Below are 24,098 nucleotides of genomic sequence, written 5' to 3' on the forward strand. Positions count from 1 at the left end.
TTCTTTTCCTTCCTTCCTTCCTTCCTCCCTCCCTCCCTTCCTTCCTTCCTTTTTCTATCCTTCTTTTTTATTTTTGAACTCAGGGTGCTTTACCATGGAGCTACATTGCTATCCCTTTTTATTTTTTATTTTGAGACAGTCTCACTGTGTTGTTCAGGAGACTGTCTCAAAATAAACTTAAATTTGGGCTTAAACTTGAGATCCTCCTTTCTCAGCCTTAGCTAGGATTATATAGGTGTGCACCGTTATGCCCAGTGCTTTTTCTTTTTTCTTTTTTTTTAAAGGTAGGAACAGGTCAGAGGGAGACATATTTTTCCTTGTCAGCATTTTTATGCTGTTTTAGTTTTTTTTTGTCACCTGTATTTGTAATATTTTAAAAATAATAAAATAATGTATGACGTTAAAAGAAAAGTTACTATTGGTACTAGAATTTTAGAATACTGGCCCTGGAGTGGACCCCAGAAATGTTTTATTTAACTCTTTCATTTTATAATTGACTAATTAAAGTGACTTAGACTAATAAGAGAAAGGAGTAGCCGTAAAAAAAAGTCTTAATTTTATGTTAGGTTTGGGTTAATGTCTAACTCTGTTACTTAGTAGCCATGTTATTTCAGGCAAGATATTAACTTCTCACCTTCTGTTTGCTCATGTATAAAGGGGGCAAGATATCTTTATAGGGAATATTGTGGGAATTAAATGAGATATCATAGATACAGTACCTAAAATGCTATCTGAACAATGGTTTCTGTTTTCCTTTCCTATTGCAAAATGCTTATCAATCTTAACATTTGATACTATTTAGACTTTTCACAAATAGCTCTTCATGTTTTAATTTCCCACATTCCTTAGAGATGAATCATGTTGTGAAAGAAAAATTTTACTTATTTGTTTATTTGTGTATTTACAGAATGTTTTCAGGAAAGTGAACATCTCAAGGAAAGTCTTAAGTGTTGCTTATTGCATCTCTTTGGAGCCATTGTAGCCGGTGGGCAGGTGAGGACAGTGTTGAAAGTTAATATATAAATAATAGTTAACAATGCAAAAAGCTTTCCATGGACTGTTTAATGTATTCTTTGTCTTTTTATGACTTCATGAATACAAATTTTTGAGTTTATATCTTGTTTAAAGCTAAACTTATGGGCTGGGGATGTGGCTCAAGCAGTAGTGTGCCCGTCTGGCATGCGTGCAGCCCAGGTTCGATCCTCAGCATCACATACAAACAAAGATGTTGTGTCCGGCGATAAATAAATATTAAAAAAAAAAAAGCTAAACTTATTTCTTTTGTTTATTATCTTCCAAAAAACCTAAATAATAATATTAGCACTAACAATAAAATTACTGGGTAAATAAACAAATTTAACAGTTTTTGGTATTGTAAGTTCATATTTGTGTTGCCTTTCAGTGACTAGTTATTACCATAGAGTATAGAGAAAGTTAGTCCTATTAGTCAATTTGATGAAATCAAATTCTAGCAGTTTGGTTTCCAAAGAAAGAATTTTTAAATTTATAATTATTAAATGCATGCATACACTTTTTAGTCATGTTTCAACAAGCCTAACTTGTTTTTTTATTACTTTACAAAAAAAATTCTAGTAAAGTTTCTTTTCTTTTTTATATTTTGTTAGTTGTAGATGGACATAATACCTTTATTTTTTTATTTTATGTGGTGATGAGAATTGAACAGAGTGCTTCAAACATGTGAGATGAGCACTTTACAGCCACAGCCCCAGCCCTAGTAATTTTTCTTTTCTGTTAAGCATTTTAAAAGCTATCTCTGCTAAATTTTTAGCATAACTACTAATTGACAGCAGGATTATAATTCAGAAAGAACTTTATGTTTTCTTTCTTTTTTTTTAAAGGGGGGGAGAATTTTTTTAAATATTTATTTTTTAGTTTTTGATGGACACAACATCTTTATTTTATTTGTATGTGGTGCTGAGCATCCTAGTGCCCCGCACATGCCAGGCGAGCGCGTTACTGCTTGAGCCACATCCCCAGCCCAATGTTTTCTTAAATCATACAGTTTAGATCAGAGGTTTTTAACTTTTTGTTCTTTTTGTATAACATCCCTGTTTGGCAGTTTGACAAGGGCACTTGTCAGAATTTTTTAAATGCCTGAAGTAAAGTACGTAAGATCACAAAAGAAACCAGTTATACTGAAATATGGTTACTAAAATCTTAATGAGACAAATATGTGACTTAATGTGTGCTGTTTATAACATGATATAAAAAGATTTCGCTGTGATCTGTACATGGCGGCTCACACCTATAGTTCCAGCTACCTGAAAGGTTGAGGCATGAGGATCCCTTGAGCCTAGGAGTTAGAGACCAACCTGGGCAATTTGGGAAGATCTCATCTCAATCAATCAATCAGTAGCAATAAATCTAATAACTAATATAATTTCAAAGAAGAGATGAATGTAAGTGCTGTTTTGAGATGCCGCAATAATTATATGAAAAAACATGATTTTTATCAGTGACAAAATCACAAGTATTACTTATTACACAATTGTGCTTTGTAGCTGAGTTTTAAATTTGAAGAAAATTTAAATTTTAGTCAGATTAGTGGAAATAAAGATATAATTGTTTGTATCCAAGTTTATAGATCCCTTGAATTCTCTTTTTTCCTCAGATTAAAAGTCCTATCTTCCTTTTTTTAATTATTAGCTTTTTATTTTCACATGAAATTTTTTTACAACTGTGTACTATATTCTTTATATTATGTACAATTACATATTTAAATTATAATTTTATTAAACAACCCATTTTTATAAAAACTTAATTAAAATTTGTTTAAAGATCTATCAGTAATACTGTAGGTTTATTACCTTATCATCATGGGCATTAGGAAGAAATTCTTTGTATGCTGAGGAAGCCTTCGTGAAGATTTAGATATTTATTTGTTTTTAAGAGCTCATGAGCCCTTTATCTTACAGCAGTGGGAACTTTTCATCTTATAGCAATAGGAAGTTGCTGTTTATTTGATAACTTATTTACTATTTCTTATTTTGTTTGAAGATTTTCTAGAGTGTAATTTTCATTTTTCAATTAAATTGCATAAACAGGTGACTATAGGTAATCTCTTTTTAATTAATGCACCAAATTTTATTTTATAAAATTGATTTTATAAATACTATCCTGAGGTTAAGAGTATCTGTTGATACTCAGTTCCCCTTTTCTTCTTTATCTCTGGCTTGTTTTTGTTTTCTTTCTAAATCATTTTTATCAAATGTCCCTGTACTCAGTGGGCAGTTTTGAAAAATTTTCCCCTCTTGTGGCTTCCAGAACAATGCTGAACTTTGTGTTTTTTAACCTTTACCTTTTGGTACCCAGCCAAAATCCTGGTGGGCTATGTGGCCTACTCTTCACCCAGTAGATGATGTCTCCTTGTAATGTATTTTCCAGTTTAAGTTAGCTTAGTCACCTTCCTGTATTCGCTGATGTCTGATGAAGACACTGGGTCATTGTCTTCCTATTTTTCTCATTTCTTCACTACTATGAATAAGTGTACCTGAAAAAAAAAATGAAAATGGCATTGTTATTGACTAATGGAGAATGTACTTGGATCCCATTCTGTTTTTGAACACATGGAGATGTGTTCTTATTAGTGTCCAGGGATAATCAATCCCCGAAACTTCTGTAATAAAACGTTAACATGAAAAACAAGTAGATATTAAAAGCCCAATTTATTTTTTTGTACTGAAAATCTTGTGATCAGGGCATAGCTAGAGTTAGATTTATATCAAAATCAGAAAGTTGCCTGTTGTTTGTTTAATGGATCCAGACAAGGGGATTTGGAAGAGTTAAAAATCTGAAGATGCAAGAATGATCTTCTCACAAGGAACTGCAAAATTAAAGTCTAAAGACTGATCTCCTTTCCAAAGCATTGTGCCTGGGTTTTTCCATTGTCATATTTGTTCTTGTGATCTGTGAATACACACACACACACACACACACACACACACACACACACAAACCTGTTCTGTATTGTGTTATGTTAAAAGCAGTGGCTTTGGGAATGACCTCGGTTTGAGTCCCATGTTCATCTCAAATTAGTTGTTTAACATTAGATAAACTATTTACATGTATTTTAGTTTATTTGTAATATATAAACAGTAACATAGCATAGTTGTAAAGACTATATGACATGTAAATATAGTACTTTAATTTTTTGCTCTTGTAAAAACTAAGTAAATCACAGTCTTATCACCTAGGTTAGCAGCAGAAATAGAAAAATTATTTTACTACGTGAAGAAACATAAACAACATTTGAGTCAATGACTCAGAGAAGCAGTCCACAAAAGCTCACATCTACAATGTAGCCTGAGAAGTACTGGCACATACATTCATAACCATAAAACTAATGTTCTAAGGTGTTTTCCAAGGAAATGCTGTATTCAACAATCAATTTTAATGCTTATTTCACACTGCAAAGGCTGAAAAGATTATACTTACATTCAATTAATGCCTTGAACCAGCTATTCTAGTTGTAAAGTACAATTAGCCAAAGATGTCCCCTATGAAAGACTATACCATTTGATCAACTCATTTGCATCAGAGGCACTTTCTCAGATTCATTGGGTCTTTTGCTTCCAAGTACCACAGGTTTGGGTGCAAATTTGAAAGCAACTTGTGGTAAGAGAAAGGGCAACTGCTGAGAAGGCCAAAGGCTCACATATTCACTCAAGACCTCATGCGGATGCTGCTTGCTTCTTTTCAAACAGTAAAAAAATAATAATAACCTGCTTATGGATTTGAATAATATATTAACTCTTTATGCATGGCACTTTTAAAAAAACATTTTGAAAGTACTTTCACACCTGTTATTTAATTTAATCTTTCCCACACCTTCTGAGGTAGGTTGGACAAGTATATCATCCTAATTTGGTGGGTGAGAAACTTATGGCAGCTAATAATAAAATTATAACAGCTTAAATTATTTTACTTCTTTCTTTCAATTAAAAAAAAAATAGTTGTAGTGTTGGGGGTGTAGCCCTTAGTAGAGAATGTCCTTAACATGCACAAGGCTTTGGGCTCAATCCCCAGCAGGATCTTCAGGGACTCAATTTCCTTCTAAATGTCAGTCTGTTATCCTTACTATTGTCTCTCAGGCCATAAGGTACCTCCTAGAGTTATAGTCATCATGGCATTTAGGGCACAAAGATGAAGGAAGTAATGAAGGAGACAATGGTATGTGCCAGTTCTTTCTACAGAGATACTGAAGTTGACATTCACTCTTTTTGTTTTAAATTATTATTTTTGCCAAATATGGTGATATGACTGTAAGGAGGCAAATAACATCCAGATGAAAAAATTGATAAAACTGCTATATAAAACAGTTATATATATTTATATATACATATAAATATATGTATTATGTTGGTAAAAACACATTCTAATGAGCCAAGGGCTATTATTTGCAGATGATTTTGCCTAACTATGTTCTGTTTCGTTATATTTGAATTTAACAATTTTGGGCAACACATATTGCTCGTTTCCAGTTTTTTTTTTTTTTCCTCCCTGTGGTGCTGGGGATTGAACCCAGGGCCTTTTGCATGTAGGCAGGCACTCTACCAACTGAGCTATCTCCCCAGCCCCTGCTTCCAGGTTTTGTGGGGCACCTTGATATAGCTACCAGTTACTTAGTGTATTTCAGATATATGTTTGTAGCATTAGAGCCAAACCAGTCATTGTGTGTGTGTGTGTGTATATATATATATATATATATATATATATCTAAATCAGTTGGTATGAATTTGGTATAATCAACAGATAACTTAAGAGAGGCTTAACTGAACTGATGTTGTTTTTAAAATCTTAGATAAGAAATCCAGATGTGGGCAATTCTAGGCTGGTATAGTAATTCAATGAAAAGAACAAGGCCTAGGGACCTTTGATATTCCTCTTCTGCTCTCAGTAGGCTACTAGTTTAATCCTTGGACTTACCTTTACATGGGATAAAGGTGGTTTCAAATATTATTTCTGCATTCTGGATTGGAGAAGGTAAAGTGACCAAGAACAAAGAAAGGGTCCTTCCCCTTTTACTTGTAAACATCATAGTGTTTTGCCATAAATCCTTGAATAGCACTGTTACATGGTTGCCCATAGCTGTAAGGGAGGGTATAAAGTGAATTTTCTATTAGTAGTGAGGAACAGAAGACTTAATATATGTAAAATACTAGCAGTGTCTGTGAAATTAAAAATTTTATGTGTTGATTTATTAAAAGTTGCCTGCAGACTTAATTCTCTTTGTTATTGCAAGCTTAACAGAGCCTCAGATTTGTTTTCATTTTTATTGTCTTTACTGTTTCAGAGAAATGCTTTGCAAGCAATTTCTCCAGCCACCATGGAAGTTCTTATGAGAGTTTTGGCAGATTGTGATTTCTGGGAGGATGGAGATCCTGAAGAAGTGGGTAGAAAGGTAGAACTAACTCTGAAGTGCCTTACAGAAGTGGTACATATTCTTCTCACTAGCAGTTCTGACCAGCGCCAAGTGGAAACCAGTACTATTCTGGAGAACTATTTTAAATTGTTAAATTCAGATCATTCAGCTTTACCCAATCAAAGAAGATCCAGACAGTGGGAAAGCCAGTTCATAGCTCTGCAGATCAAAATGCTGAGTAAGTATTCAATAAAGATAGTTTTCTTACAGTAGATAAAACATGGGGCTCCTCAGTCAACAGCTTCCTATGAGGGAGTTAAATTAGCAGTTCTGCAGCAGCAAAATGAGATGGAGAATTATCGGGAGGAAAGCAGGGAAGCAATTCAGAAAGCTAGTATGCAGAAGACAACTAAAAATGTTGGTTCCTAGAACAGAAAGAGAGTTTAAAAAGGTAACTGATGGCAGCAGTGTCGATTGTGCTGTGGCTCAGTGGGGGGCAACCAGAAGAGAGAGATTTTCCGCTGAATTTAAGAAACAGATGCTATATTAACATATCCACAACCAGAGCAGCTAATAAATTAGAAAATCTACCAAGAAGCTAGAGAGAGAGAACTGGTAATCCCCATCAAAGGTATTTGACTCTCCCTGGGTTGTTGGAACAGGGGAAGCACCAACCGCTTGAAGGAACAAGGGAGTTATTGATCGGACTTCCTGAGCCAGTAGACTTGGAATTCCTGCACCTTAACATGCTTGCTTGTATGTGTGTATTTGTGTATGTGTGTGTGTACTTGGTATACTTGCTTTTTGAATATCCAAGACCAAACAGCAACATAGGCTATACTTTTCACTGGATTGGTGAGTATGAGAGCCAATCTGAGTAAAGAAGAATTTTTAGAACCCTGATGGGACTCTGCAGAGTGCCCAGAAACAAAGGGGGATTCCATTTGAAATTGACTGACTGATCTGTGGGATTAAGAATGTGACTGGCAGAGGGTGGGGATCTAGGTCTGAACAGGATTGGATGGAAAGTACCTCCTGTCTGCCTGCCCCCACCCACAGCCCAAAAGTATAGCACATAAATAGGGGATCTCAGAATGAAGTACAGTTCAATCCAGATTAATCTTTAGATGAAGCAGATGAGGGAACTCCCCAATTGACCTGAGAGACTTACACTATCACCCCCTGATGAAACAACAAAGCCAAACTGAGAAAGAAGTTTATCCTCATTGCCTCTCTATCAGGGGTGATCAGGCAAGGAGTGGGTAGAATTCTGCATATGGATTCACCTAATAAGTTGAGACTGTTTGGGTGAGAGCTGAAATAAGGGAATGATACAAAATTTGCATTTGAGTGACTTCTTCATAGTTGGCAATTGCTAAAATTTGAAACACCAGATACAAAAGACTCTAAAAAACTTCAGCAATTAATCTGAACCTTTGAATGATATTAATGTCTTGGCTGATTGATATTACCTAAGATCTCCTATACATGACTATTCCACTTCAGCTTCTTCTACACTGATGTTGTCTTCCCATTTTAACTTCTGTCTCCCTTCCCACCCTCATCCTCACCTCTCCCCCTCCCCCAACCCTTTATTCCATCTTTTCTATTTTTCTCTTTTCTCTATTTTATGTTATATTATTTTACTTATTTACTTTTTTTTTTTTTTTTCGGTACTAGGAATTAAACCTGGGGACTTTACCACTGATCTATATCCCCCGTCCTTTTTTATTTTGAGAATGGGTCTCACTAAGTTGCTGAGGTCTTGCTAAGTTGCTGACTGGCCTTGAACCTGCAGTCTTCCTGACTCAACTTCTCAAGTCACTGGGAATAGAAGCATTAGCCACTTGCCCAGATCTATTTTGTTTTATTTTTTAAAATTTATTTTCTTAGTACTGGGTATTGAAACCAAGGGTACTTTACCACTTAGCTATATCCTCAGTCCTTTTATTTCTTTCTGTTTTCATTGTTGTGAGACAGGTCTTGCTAAGTTGCTGAGGGTCTGAGTTCCTCAGACTGGCCTTTCACTTGTGATCCTCTTGCCTCAGTCTCCTGAGTTGCTGGGATTACAGGCATGTGCCACCATGCCTGTAATCTATATTATTTTTTATCCCATCTTCAAATTCAATTTAGTCTATAGTTTTTAATGTGTAACCCTTTCAGCCTATTGAATGTTATTTTTCACTCATGTTCCTCTTGGGTTAATATATTTGTAGAGATCATTAGCAATTACTACCAAGGTTACTTGTAGCACTGTATCCTTTCAAAGAGTCATTGGAAGTTGAAATTATCACTAGGCTTATGCTGAACCTATGTGTCAAAGCTAAGATATACCATCAATGTAGAATTTATTAAAAGTAGGTAACTACTCACCAAAGGACCCTCACATAAGAGGAAGAGGAATATATTTCAACAGATATGTCTGTCTGGCACCTCTGAAAACATAAGGAAACATGCAAACAAGTTTTTCCCCAAATTTACAATTCTCCAATAAGGGAAACCATACATGTTGATTCATTCATTCTCTCTCTCTCTCTCTCTCTCTTTCTCTCTCTCTCTCTCTCTTTTGTTGAGCTGGGTATTGAACTCAAGGCCTAATGCATACTAGACAAGCACTCTATCACCGATACCAATGAGCTACATTACCAGTCCTTGGAACCCACAGATATTGATTGGGATTAAAATTACAGAGAAAAATTACTGAAATGTTGATTATTAAAGTGATTAATGAGCTAAAAGAAGATCTAGGAAATTGAAAGCAAAAATGCTGGAGGGGAAAAATCATTTCAATAAATATAGATTCTGAAAAGAAACCAGTCAGACCTCATGCTAAGTGAAGTTAGCCAATCCCTAAAGAACAAATGCTGAGGAGCTGGGGTTGTGGCTCAGTGGCAGAGTGCTTGCCTAGCATGAGTGAGGCACTGGGTTCGGTTCTCAGTATCACATATAAATAAATAAACTAAAGGTCCATTGACAACTAAAGCATATTTTTTTTTTTAAAAAAAGAACAAATGCTGAATGTTTTCTCTGATATAAGGAGGCTGACTCATAGTGGGTTAGGGAGGGGGAACATGGGACGAATAAATGAATTCTAGATAGGGAATAGGGGTGGGAGGGAAAGGGAGAGGGGCAGGGGATTAGCAAGGATGGTGGAATGTGATAGACATCATTATTCAAAGTACATGTATGAAGACACGAATGGGGTGTCAACATACTTTATGTACAGAGATATGAAAAATTGTGGTATATATGTGTAATAAGAATTATAATGCATTCTGCTGTCATTTTTTTTAAATCAATAAAAAAAGAAATGAAAGACACAATAAATCAAATTAAAAATTTAGTTAAAAGTATAACCAACAGATTGGGTTATATAGAAAATAAAACTTTATACTTTGAAGACAGGGTATATTAACTTGAATACTCAGCAGTAATAAAAAAATATGATAAGAATATACAAGAACTCTGAGAAAAATAGATCTGACTTAAGAGTCATTGGAATAGAAGAGGGCATGGAAATACAAGCTCTTGGCATTAATAACTTTTTAGTGAAATAATGTCAGAAGAATTTTCATATCTTTGGAATGAGATGGACATATACACACAGGAGGCCTTAGAACCGCAAATGGACAAGTTCAAATAAGAACCTCTTCAACACAAAATGTCTAACATGAAAAATAAGTATACAGGGGTTGGGGTTGTGGCTCAGCAGTAGAGCACTTGCTTAGCACAGGTGAGGCCCTGGGTTCAATCCTCAGCACCACATAAAAATAAATAAATAAATTAAAGATATTGTGCCCAACTACAACTTAAAAAATAAATATTAAAAAAATAAGGATACAATATTAAAAGCCTCAAGAGAAAAATGTGAGGTCATATTTAGAGGTAAACCAATAAGGTTTACTTCAGACTTCTCAACACAGACTCTAGAAGTTAGGAGTGCTTAGAGTGAAGTAATTCCAGACCTGAAAGAAAACAGTTGCCAACCAAGATTGTTTTATCCAGCAAACCTAGGCATCAGAATCAGAGAAGAAATAAAAATTTTCCAACATAAGGAAAAGCTAAAAGAATTTATGATCTCTAAGCAAACACTGCAGAATAAGCTTAAAGAAATACTACATGCCCTTTCAGCTCTTGAATGGATGAAGCTCATTATAAGAACAGTTAAGAAAATGAAAATTAAATATATGAAACAAAGACCAGTTAAATATATGAAACAAATAAAAATGGCAAGAAACTGTAAACATCTCTCCATAATAATTTTGAATGTAAATGGTATCAACTCTCCAACTAAAATTATAGAGTTGAAAGATTGAAAAACAAGACCCAAAACTATGCTATTTACAAGAGACTCATTGGGAAAGGCATCCATATGCTGAAAGGAAAAGGTTATATCATGCAAATGGATTTAAAAATGAGAAGGAGTAGCTATCCTTATATTTCAAGCTAAGCAGAAGAGATGTGTAAGGTCACTTCATATCAAGAAGATAAAATGGTATTAGTTATTTTTATGCATCAAATGTTGGTTTACCTAATTACATTTAAAAAAAAAGGTCAGACCCTAAATGCAGTAATACTGGATGATTTTAACATATCACTCTCACAATTCAAAAGTCATCCAGACATAAAATCAAGAAATATACTTCAGACCTAAAAAATACCATCAATCAAATTGATCTAACAGATACCTATAGAATAATTTTATCCATCAATAGCTGAATTTACTTTCTTCTCAGCTCATGGAACATAGCTGCAAAATGTCTATATTTTAGGACACAAAGCAGGTCTTAGCAAATATTTTAAAAATTAATATAATTCCTTGCATCTTATCAAATTATAACAGAATGAAGTTTGAAATCTACATCAAGAAAAATTATAGTTAACAACAAACACAGAGATTGATTGATATACTTTTGATCAAGGAATGAATTATAGAAGAAATGAGGGGCAAACTAGTAAAATTCCTAGAATCAAATGAGAATAATAAGACAATGTACCAAAATCTCTGGGACACTATGAAGATGGTTTTAAGAGGAGTTTATAGCATTATAGTGCTTACATTAAAAAACAAAACAAAACAGAATAAAAACCCTCAAATGTTATTCTCAAGACCCTAGAAAAGCAGGAACAGCCAGATTCCAAAACCAGTAGAATACAGGAAATAAGACTAGATTAAATTAATGATCTATAGAAAAAAAAATACCAAGTATCAATGTAACAAAGAGTTGGTTCTTTGAAAAGATTAGCAAGATTGATGAACCCTTAACCAAACTGAATAAAAGAAAGAGAAGTCCAGATCAACAAAATTATATAAAAAAGGAGATATCATAATGAATATTTCTGAAATTAAAAGTATCATTAGGGACTGTTTTGAAACCTTATGTTCCCATAAATTGGAAAATCTAGAAGTTATTGACAAATGTCTAGATACATGTGACCTACCCAAATTGAACCAAGAGGATAAAAAAAGTGTATACAGACCAATAGCAAGTAAAAATATTGAAGCAGTGATAAAAAGCCTTCCAAGAAAGAAGCCAGGGACAAAATGGATTCTGAGATGAGTTTTACCAGACCATTAAAAAAGAACTAATGCCAGTCCTCCCCAAATTATTTTTTTAAATAGGGAATATTCCTAAATTCATTCTATGAGGCCAATATCACCTTCAAACCAAAACCAGACAAGGACTCATCAAGGAAAGAAAACTACAGACACTATTCCTGATGAACATAGTTACAAAAATCTTTAATACAATATTAGAATTCCACATTCAAAAACACATTAAGAAGCTTGTACATCATGATCAAGTTTTTTCCATTCCAGGAATGCAAAGTTGGTTCAACATACACAAATCTCTGTATGTAATGCATCACATAAACTGAATTAAGGACAGTAATGACATGATCATCTCAATAGATGCAGAAAAAAATCTTTGACAAAATTGAGCACCCATTCATATTAAAAAAGCACTGAAGAGACTGGGGCTGTAGCTCAGTGGCAGAGCACTTGCCTAGCACATGTGAGGCACTGGGTTCAATCCTTGGCACCACATAAAAATAAACAAATAAAGGCATACCTTTCATCTATAACTACAAATTTTTTTTAAAAAAGCACGGAAGAAACTAGGAATAGAAGAAACTTAACATTATTAAGGATATATATATATATAACAAAGCCAGCATCATACTGATTGGAGAAAATCTGAAAGCATTTCCTCTTAAATCAGGAACAAGACAAAGATGTCTACTCTCACCACTCCTATTCAATATAATATATGAAACCAGCCAGAGTGGTTAGTCAGGAGAAGAAAACTAAAGGGATACAAGCAGAAAAAGGAGAAGTCAAATTATCTGTTTGCTGATGATATGATCCTCTATTTAGAAGAATCAAAAAACTCCATCAGAAAACTTCTGGAGCTAGCAAGTTCAGCAAAGTAGCAGAAGATCAACATACAAAAATCAGCAGCTTTCCTGTATGCCAATAATGAACCTGTGGAGAAAGAAATGAAGAAAACAATTCTATTCATAATTGCCTTTAAAAATTATCTGGGAATAAGTCTAAGCAAGGAGGTGAAAATTATAGAACATTGAAGAAAGAAATTAAAGATGACCTTAGAAGATGCAAAGATTCTTTGGTAGCCAGAATTAATATTGACAAAATGGCCATATAACCAAAAACAATCTATAGCTTTAGAGCAATTCCCATCAGAATACTAGTGATGTATTCACAGAACTTGAGAGAAAAAAGTCCTAAAATTCATTTGGAAAAATGAAATTCCTAAAATAGCCATTATTCTATGCAATAAGAGCAGTACTGAAGACATCAAAATACCTGATCTCAAAATATACTATAGAGCAGTAGTAACAAAAATGGCATGTATTGTCAAAAAACAAACATGGAGACCAATGGAATAGAAGACAGGAAAGATAGATTCATACTCATCTGATCCTTGACATAGGTGTTAAAAATATGTGTTGGAGAAAAGATAGCCTTTATAACAAATGATGCTGGGAAAATTGTATATCCGTATGTTGAAGAATGAAACTGCTTCAAATCTCTCACCCTGCACAAAAATTAATTCAAAGTGAGTGAATCAAAGATGTAGGAATTGGATCAGAAACACTACTATTGCTAGAAGAAAACAGGGTCAACATTCTAACATATTGGCACAGGCATTGACTTTCTTAAAGCTCAAGAAATACATCCAGGTATTAATAAGTAGGATGGTTTCAAATTTAAAACTTCTGCACATCAGAAGAAACAAGAGCATGAAGAGAGAGCCCACAGAATGGGAGAAAAATCTTTGTTAGCTACCTTTTCTGACAGGATTAATATCCAGCATATATAAAGAACTGAATGAGCTTAACATCAAGACATCAAATAACCCAGTCAATAAATGGGCAAAAGATGTAAACACACATTTCTCAAAAGAAGAAATACAAATGGCTAACAAATTTATAAAAAAAAGTCCAATATCATTAGTAATCAGGGAAATGCAATTCAAAACTACATTGATATTACATCTCACTTCTGTTAGAATAAATGGTATCCATCAAGAATATAAATTTAAAAATTGCTTGTGAGGATATGGGGCAAAGGGTACATTTATACATTGTTGATGGATCTGCAAATTAGTACAATAACTTTGCAAAGCAGTATGTAGCTAGGATTAGAACTACCACATAACCCAGGTATCTTACCTTATCCAAAAGAACTAAACCCATCATCCTATAATGATACATGTGTACAATGTTTATTGTATGGTAGCGCAATCAGCAGTGAATCTGTGGAACCAGTGTAGGTATCTGTCAACAGGAGAATGCATAAAGAAAATGTGGTATACACAGCCATAAAGAAGAAATAAGATTATGTCAACTGCAGGGAGACCAGTAGAATACAGGAAGGGGATCAGGAGCGGAGAACATGGGGAAGTACTCGGGGAATGAAATCTACCAAATTATGCCATGTCCATGTATAACCATACCATAATGAATTTTGCTTTTATATATAATTATAATGCACTAATTAAAATAGTAGTATTGGTACTAATAGAAGGGAGATAGTAGAGCAAGTAGATCAGGGAAAGGGAAGGAGGGAGGGACTACTTGGGAATGAAATTAATCAAATTATGTGCATTATGAATATCACATAATGAGTTCCACTATTATATATAATTATAAATCACCTATTATAAAAGAAAGGTAATTTTGCCTGAGTCTATGTTTTGCTTTCATATCTCCTACTGTCTTTTGAAATACAGAGCCATTGTATGGAAAGCTTTGATTGTTTAGTTCAGATAGCATATGACTTTATATTTTAACTTCCAAATAATTTAATTAATTTGTCTACAATACCCTCAGTTTAGCAACATCAAAGTCAAATATGCATTCTTTCGTGAAAGTAATATAAACAATGCATGGTGGCACACACCTGTAATCCCACATACTTAGGAGGCTGAGGCAGGAAAACTGCAAGTTTGAGGCTGGGCAGCACAATTTATTGAAACACTAACTCAAAAAAAAAAAAAAAAAAAAAGGAGGACTGGAAATGTAGCTCAGAGTTAGAGCCCCTTCTCTGGATTTAATCCCCAGCATGGGGCAAAGTAGGGATGAAGGGGAAGAGAAAGTGTAATTCACTAAAAGTATATGTTAGAAAAGTCAGTGTGGCCCCAGAATTCTAGAACGTGTAGATTTTCAGAAATTGCCATTTGTAATGTTTTACTTATGATAAAAATTGATTTCGTTTATGCTTTTATAACATTTATAGAGTCTGTCCATGCTCTAGAGGGCCTTTGATTTTGTTTTTCCTCAAAGCTTCTATGTGTCTTTGTTTCTCTTTCCCCCTCTCTTTGTGGTGGATGTTTGTGTCACTTTGTAGATATTTGTCCTTTTTTTGTTCTACTTTGTAAGCTCTCTCAACAATATATGTGGTTTCTTACTGCATTGCCATGTTAAATGCAAATGTTATTAACTGACAGTTCATTATTAAAGAAGTAAAATATTGTAATTACAGCTAAACTAGAAAATTCACATAATTATAAAGAAACAATATGTTCTTTATATCCTACTACCCAGACATAATCAACATTAATGGTTTGGTGTATAGCTTCATGTATATGTGAGATCAGTTTAGAATATGGGCGTCAAAATCTTATTGAAAATTATCCATTACAACATTTGCTTCTATAGGAAATCAAGACATATCTTACATACTTTATTATTTTATATGTTACAACATGTCATATTTTATAATTATTGAAAGTTTATAAATACATTTTTGTCTGTATTGAATGGAGTTCTTTTTTATTAGGAACAAAAACATGATATTACCCATGATAGATGTCCTTTGGTTTCTGGATGGAGATATCTCTTTAATAGGAAATGAGAGCAAAACATTGTTGTCTTTTTCAGGACCATGTGTTAATTTTATAATGTGTAAATATAAGTGTTGTAAAACAACCAGTTTGCCTATTAATAGCAAGTTGGGCACAAACAGTTGGTTAGACTTGAGCCTTATGATGGAAGAATAAGTAAATAAATCTCTGGGAAATATATATGAGTCATGTAAAATTTAAGTATTTTAAATTATGAAAATGTTCACTATTTCTTTCAAGTAATAATTACAAATTTTGTTGTCTATTCTTCATAGCTGTTATTGCCCAATTAACTTATATCTGTTCTGTCAACTGCAAAGCCTAAATTTAAAATGATAATAGTAAATGTGTGTATGATTCCAAATTTTCACCATTACATGGAAGATTTTTGTTTTTATTTTCCTAGATACCATCACAGCCATGTTGGATTGCACAGACAGGCCTGTTCTTCAGGCCATTTTTCTTAATAGTAATTGCTTTGAACATCTCATACGACTACTACAGAACTGCAAGGTACTTTTCTACTATTATCACCTTTAAGTTTTGAGAAAAATTTTTTTTTCTTTATGTTTTAATTCAAATTTTAGTATATTGTTACTGTTTTAATAGTTTGTGTTTGCATTTATGTAATCAAGTTCTTTACTGATTGAAATTAGCATTAAATCATTTCTAATTGTCTAAGTACTTTAAAAAGAGTCAAACTGAAAACTAATTTATTTATATAACGAGCATTTCAGTTCATGATATAGATATTTTTTTTCCCATTTAGTCCAGGAAGATACTGGAGACCCTTTAAAGTTAGTTGCTTCTGATTTCTTGGCTAGCCATTTGTGTCAGAGCATACTAAGATGATCTAGATTTTGCCTTTAGTTCTTTGAAAACAGTTCAGTTGGAAATGTTGTCTTTGACCAGTCTGGAAAGTACTCCATGTTATGTATTCTATTATTGTCTGCCACTGATAAGAGGGAATATTTATATAAAACATGGATTTCTCATTGCAAATCTATTACTCCAACTCAAATTGTATGTCATTGACTGAATGATATTTTTGTATAAGAAATGGCTTTTTAGTTAACTAAGTAGACTAATATTTACTATGTATCAACTGTGTGTCAGCTTCTATTCTCAAATTATTGATTTAAGAAAAAAGACGAAAGTACTGTCCTCCAGTACTTACACTTTGGTTGGGAGCAAGACAAAAAAGAAACACAAAATATATAGGAGATCTGTTGATGGTGAATGCCACAAAGAAACAGTAGGTAGAAGGCTAGGAAAAAATAAGATATTGCTTTTGTATCTACTTCGGTTAGGCAAAGAGACTCCAGTAAGGGGACATTTGAGGAGAGATGTATAGGAAATGAATGAGCCAACCTACACAAATATCAGAGTTTCCTTGCTAGAATACCAAAGTTCTTGAAGTGGAAGCACTCTTAGTATATTTGAGGAACAAGAAGTAGTAGGCCGTGGGGCTAGAAATAAAATCAGAAGGAGAAAAGAGCTAAATTCCATAAGATCTTATAGACTGTATAAGAACTTTTGGTGATCATTACATTGGGACCAAACTTTAGTGGTAGAGCACATCCCTGGCATGCACGAGGCCCTNACATCCCCAGCCCTATTTTATATTTTATTTAGAGACAGGGTCTCACTGCATTGCTTAGCCCTTTGCCATTGTTGAGGCTGGCTTTGAACTTGTGGTCCTTCTGGCTCAGCCTCCCAAGCTGCTGGGAAGCATTCACTATTTAACCAGCTAATTTCCAAATAAATAAAAATATAAAGACCACAAAATATTTTTTAGAAATTTTAAATCTGATTTGACCTCTTTAGTCTGACTAGACTATGTATACTTCCTATTAATGTTCTTCTTAACCGTTTTTGATTCTAATACATGATCTTAGATTTCAAAAAATTAAAGGTAACATTTTATCAGTGCAATCATCTTTTCATAGCTGTTTTGGTTAAATGTAAGTTTTATAATCATCCTTATTATACCATCATGCATACTTATTATTGTAAATAAGTAAGGGGTTATGAAGTTGTGCCACGACCCCTCGCCGGCAAGGGAAAACACGACACAGGATTCTTCTTTCAGCAGTTTATTCAGGCCTTGATTCATGTATCATCTTCTAGTGACCCGCCGCCGAGCACCCAAGCACAGCCTAATAAAGCCTCCAGCATACCAATCTTAAGCTGCCACGTGGACCTTTCTCATAGGGTGGTAAGGGATTGCGTGCCAATTCTCCATATTAGGAGTTGTTTATCACAGACCACAGTGGAAGCCGGCGCCATCTTCTAATGGCGGCCACGGTCTAATTAGAACGGCTCACCACAAAGTTGTATCATTTTGTTTCTGAGTTTAGACTTTAGAAAATTATTTCTAGTTCAAACAGATTCCATTGATTTAATCTAGAGTTCTAGACATTTTCTCTTCCCCAACACACTTTTGGTAACATTTTCACAAGAAACCTACCGTGTATCATGATGGGGAAAATAGTTATTCTTTCTCAAAGTATCTGCCTTATCCTTCTTACTTTTCAGTTTTTTTTTTCTTTTCTTACAGCATCAGGTTAAACTGTACATGCTGTTTTAAAAGTGGCACTTGTTCTGTCATTCATATTATAATTCTGGAATAACTGTTAATTTCCATCAATAATGATGGTCATTTCTCAGAAAAACTTTGCTTTTTAATTTCTGGGGGTTTTTTTAGTTGTAGATAGACACAATACCTTTATTTTGTTTATTTATTTTTTTATGTGGTGCTGAGGATGGAACCCAGTGCCTCACACATGCTAGGTGAGCACCCTATCACTGAGCCACACCCCCAGCCCCTCAGAAAACCTTTTTAAAAGTCAGAATTTTACTACACTAAAATACAAATATTGTTTATCTTTCACTTGGTTTACTTTTATAGCAGATTATAATATTTTATATAAATACTTAGCTAATAAAATGAGGAAATAGTTTGATGTAAGGGTAATATTTTTTTAGGTTTGCTTTTTACAAAGATTTTTGGACATGTCAAGTTGAAAATTTCTAATTACATGCACATTTCTGAAACATATTCTCTGTTGAAAATGTTTATTGGGACTGGGGATATGACTCATGCGGTAATGCGCTCGCCTGGCATGTGCGGGGCACTGGGTTCGATCCTCAGCACCACATACAAATAAAATAAAGATGTTGTGTCCACCGAAAACTAAAAAATAAACATTAAAAAAAAGTTTTCTGTCTCTCTCTCTCTTTCTCGTTCTATCTCTTTAAAAAAAAAGAAAAGAAAATGTTTATTGTAGAAAAATTGATACAATAAAAAAGAAATGACCTCTATAGTTCTATAAAAATAAAGGTTACTATTATGATTAAGTGCTTACTAATATGATGGACAGTGTTAGATGCCTTGCTTGCATTTGAGGTCACACAATATATCTTGTCCTCATAATGACTACTTTATAGATCAGGCAAGAAGTGACAGAGCCAGAGTTTTAGTTTAATTCTCCTTGACTTCAAAAGCCTTCATTTTTTTCTTTTCTTTTTGTTCCCTCAGTTGGGGCTAAAACTCAGGGCCTCAAGCATGCTGCGAAGGCACTCTTCCACTGGGCTATATCCCCAATGCCTTTTAAAAATTTTATTTTGATAAAAGGTCTCACTAAGTAGCCTAGTCTGAGATCCCCCTGCCTCAATTTGCCCTGAGAAGCTGGGATTACAGGGATGCACCACCACACCTAGCTAAGTAATACATTCTTATTGTAAAACAGATACATTGGTGGTGTATCAGTTCTCCCATACAATATAAATATATTCTAAAAGTTATGGGAATTATTACCACTTTTTACCCATGCGTAAAAGGTAATAATTTTCATAATTTCTAATGGAAAAATGTGTTTCTGTTAATGGGAAAGTAAGATCAAGAATCAAGCTGAATAGTATCAATAGAGGGAATTAGTATGTTTTGATATCTCTAAACCGTATTATAACACTAAAGCAAAATTTGAAACATTCAGCTGTTTGATAGTTTTCAGTATTAGTGTTATCCTCTTCTACAGTTGTTCAGAGGCTATAGAAGTTAGTACAGACTTGTAGAAACTTTTTTTTTAATATTTATTTTTTAGTTTTTTCAGTGGACATAACATCTTTATTTTATTTTTATGTGGTGCTGAGGATCGAACCCAGCGCCCTACGCATGCCAGGCAAGCACGCTACTGCCTAAGCCACATCCCCAGGCCCGAAACTTTTTTTTAATATTTATTTTTTAGTTGTACACAATACCTTTATTTTGTTTATTTATTTATTTTTATGTAGTGCTGAGGATCGAACCCAAGGCCTCGCATGTGCTAGGCAAGTGCTCTACTCCTGAGCCACAACCCCAGCCCCTGTAGAAACTTTAATATGTTTGTTAGTGAATTTCGTAAAACATAAGATGCCATTTTATAGTGCAACAGTATTTTGATGCCAAACACAAGATATAGAGACTAGACTGTATGGAAAACTGCACCTAATAGATGCTAAAGGGCAGAAACACAAAAGGAGAACTACTTATTTTCACAAGTGGAGCATACCATATACTGACTTCATTTAAGAAAAGCAGTTTCAGCTCACATACACAACATTGGGGGAAAAAGTTAGCAGAATATAAACAAAAAATAATTCAAACTCCACTTAAAAATTTTTAAAAATTCTTTTTAGATACACATGATAGTAGAGTGTATTTTGACATATTATATATACATGGAGTCTAACTTATTAGGATCCCATTCTTGTGGATATACATGATGTGTAATTTCACTGGTCATGTGTTCATATATGAACCTAGGAAAGTTGTGTCTGATTCATTCTACTGTCTTTCCGATTCCCAGTCCTCAAATCCCTTTTTTTTTTTTGTTGGTTGCTCAAAACATTGCAATGATCTTGACATATTTCATACATTTGATTCAAGTGGGGTATGAATTTTTATTTTTACCACGTGTACAGATTGCAGGATCACATTGGATATACATCCACGTTTATACATACTGCCATTCTAGTGTCTATTGTATTAAACCCCATTTTTAAGAGGTTGAAAATCTCTTCAAATTTCAATTTTATTTTTTAATGGAATATAATAAGCATTTTTCTTGAAAATGAATTTTAAATAGATTTATGTCCTCCACATTTTAAATGCTGTATTTTTGATCATTTGAATGATGTACTGAATTATTTGAGTTTTGCTTGGATAGTAAATATTGTAAAATTTAATAAGTGTCCCACGGTCATAGGAACTGCTATTTAAAACTTAGAACTTGTAGGAAGTCTTTTGATTGGACCTAGAAGGCAAAAAATAGGCAGTGGAATGTGCTCAAGTCTTTCAGAGATGACTGACACTGTGGCCTGCTCTTAACCCTTTGTTCCAGAGTGTTTCATCTCTTGGTTGTTTGTTTTTTGCTCTGTTTTCTCTCATTGGTGTAGTTTTCTACAATTGAAAATGCATTTATGCCCATGTGCATATTTACATTTAGTTGTAGATGGACACAAGGGCACAATACCTTTATTTTATTTATTTTTATGTGAGTGCTGAGGATCGAACCCAGTGCCTCACACATGCTAGGCAAGTGCTCTACCACTGAGCCACAACCCTAGCCCCACATTTGTGATTTTGATAATAGAACTTTGCTATACATATAGAACTGTCAACTGGTATGTCTATCAGGGACATCTCATAACTAGTATAACCCAATTGAAAGGGTCTTATGCTTTGTCCTATTTTTAGGTGAGATAGAGTCTCCTATAACTACAAGAATAAAATTAAATGTATAGTTACCAGGTCTGGAGCATTTTGAAAGAGAGGACAAATTCTATTAATTTCAAACCACATCGAGGTTCTGCCTCTGTGCATCTCCATAAAACTGTTTCTAATCAAGGTCCTTAAACCTTTTAGTTTCCAAGTTAAATGGAAACTAGTTGTTATTGTTGCTGGCATTTTCCGTTTGTCACTGTTGCTTGTTGCCTTCTTGAGAAACTTAAAAAGAATTGTTTCTGAATTATCAACATACTCATCTTTTCTATGCTCTTTGTTTCTGTGTACCACAGTGGCCATTCTTCAGTCTCTTTGGAATATTCCGTTTCTAAAAATGCTGGCATTACCTATTTGATCCTAGGTTTTTACCCTCCTACACCTTAATTTACTTATGCTTTTGACAATCTCAGCTATTATTTATAATAGCCAAGATGTGGAAACAAATTACACACCCGTCACTGAATGAATATAGAAAATGAGGTATATATTTACAATGGAATTTTTACTAAGCTTTTCATATGATGTTTGACACATAGAAATAGTATTGACATTCTCGAGGAATTTTCCACGAACCCCTAATAGAAAAGATTTTTAACCTAAGACATCAGGTTTTATTTTTTAATGTACTTCTAGTTACAAATCACATAATACAAGCCATTCTGTGACTGGATGCTTTTCCCTGTAATTAAAAAAAAAAAAAAGATTTGTAAACTGTGAAAAAAAATTATTTTTTAATACTACTTACCACATTTTGTTTTGAAACAGGAAATGCTAGAGAATAAACCCATTTCATGGGGGAAAACCAGCCTTTGGAACTTGGGCCTTTCCTATTGGCTGTACATCTTCTTTACTTCAGGAATAGTTTTGTCTGAATCACTGTGGATTGTGACATTATTGTCTTTAAATCTTTTTAAAAAATTATTGGTACATATTAATTGTACAAATTAATGGGATTCTATATGATTTTCCCTATAGGCATACATTATGCATGGTTATATGCTCCATCCTTCTTCTTCGATACCCACCCTTTTCCCTTCAACACCTTCCCAGTCCCTAGTAATCTGTCTTCTACTTTTAGGTCTTTTGTTTCCACATACAATCTGTATAGTTTTTTATTTGTGGTGCTGGGGATTGAACCCATGGACTAGTGCATTATAGGCAAGCCCTCTCCACTTTAGTTTCCACATATGAGAGAGAACAGGTGATACTTGTCTGTGTGTGACTTAACATAATGTTTGTTTCCCTTAACATAATGTCATCTAGTTGCATCCATTTTGCTGCAATGATAAGATTTTATTTTTTTATGGATGAATGATACTCCCATTGTGTGTATGTGTGTATCATATTTTTGTTATCTATTCATCTAAACTAATTCCATATCTTAGCTATTGTGAATAGTGCCATAATAAATACAGGCATGCAGTTACCTTTTTTGTGTGATGACTTCATTTCCAGTAGTTATATACCCAGGAGTAGGATAGCTGGATCATATGGTAGTTCTATTTTTAGCTTTTTGAGGAACCTTATACTGTTTTCCATAGTGACTATCCTAATTTACATTCCCACCAGTGGTGTTCAAGGGTTCCTTTTTCTCCACAATATATCCAGTATTTCTTTTTTTGTTTTTGTTTTTTGATAATAGCCATTCTGACGGTCATTAAGTCTTTAAAAATGGGAGAAGCTTTGAAATAAGCTTCCCAATTTGTTCATCATACATATAAGGAAAAGTGTGTCAAGAAAGATATAATTACTAGCCCAAGGTTAGTAGTAATAAGTGATGGAGCTAGGATTTCTTACCCAGTTTTTTATTTTTCCCATGGTCCTAAAAGTCCATTGTGATATGTAGTTTTCTAATTGTATTAATTGCACTTAAGTTCATTATTTAGTCAGTAGAAAATATGTTGCCTATGCATTAAAATAGGAAAATTAAGATTATATTGATACATAAACATTTTATGAACATAGTTTATATTATTCCTGAATGTATAAAAATGTATTACATGGTGGTACAAATGTCTGTGATTACTTTCTGTTTAAATTGATTTTTTTTGTTATTAGTAAAGAATAAATCATTTATTCTGCTTTATTCCATCATACAGAATATGACAGTTTTGCTGTTTAAACATGCACACCTGTTGGAAACATTGGAAACTAAAGATTAAAGTGACACAAATAATTTATGAAACATGGAAAATCTTTAGCTGACCGCTGGCAGTTTCTGTGCTTTCTTTTTGTATGAGAATCACAGTCCACTATAAGTTATTTTGTTTCCTTGAAGAAACATGATTTGAATTATTGTAATTTTTTAAAAGCCATCCATAGAGGTTTGAATTAGAACAGAAGAACAGCATTATCTTTAGTAGTAGCAATAAGAGGGATTCAGAAACCATCCCATTGACTTTGGGGCTGTGGTAAAAATCTTGGTGTTTTTTGATTGTGTCTTAGTGTAAGTTTAGAATTACTCATTTAAGAGTAAGAACTTTTGGAAGATTCTTCATGTACATTGCTGTGTTGCTGTCTGGAAAGACTCTCTCTCTCTCTCTCTCTCTCTCTCTCTCTCTCTCTCTCTCTCTCTCTC

At 33.8% G+C, this 24,098-nt stretch overlaps 1 protein-coding gene across 12 annotated transcripts in view; it reads left to right on the plus strand.

The window, feature by feature from the left end:
* The window catches only part of Nbeal1 (neurobeachin like 1), a 191,024-nt gene that overhangs the window by 53,453 nt on the left and 113,473 nt on the right, over positions 1 to 24,098 (plus strand). For 11 of the 12 annotated variants that reach the window (XR_007349443.1, XM_015481284.2, XM_048808341.1 and 8 more), the window contains 3 exons: positions 908 to 993; positions 6,314 to 6,620; positions 16,160 to 16,266. Coding sequence is in view for 11 of the 12 variants with exons in the window: in XM_015481284.2 (XP_015336770.1) it covers positions 908 to 993; positions 6,314 to 6,620; positions 16,160 to 16,266 (500 nt within the window). In the remaining variant the exon portion in view is untranslated. The remainder of the gene's footprint in view (positions 1 to 907; positions 994 to 6,313; positions 6,621 to 16,159; positions 16,267 to 24,098) is intronic. The other variant, XM_048808346.1, reaches the window with a different exon arrangement.

This window comes from Marmota marmota, unplaced genomic scaffold (assembly GCF_001458135.2).
Source record: "Marmota marmota marmota unplaced genomic scaffold, marMar, whole genome shotgun sequence".
Taxonomy (NCBI): Eukaryota; Metazoa; Chordata; class Mammalia; order Rodentia; family Sciuridae; genus Marmota; species Marmota marmota.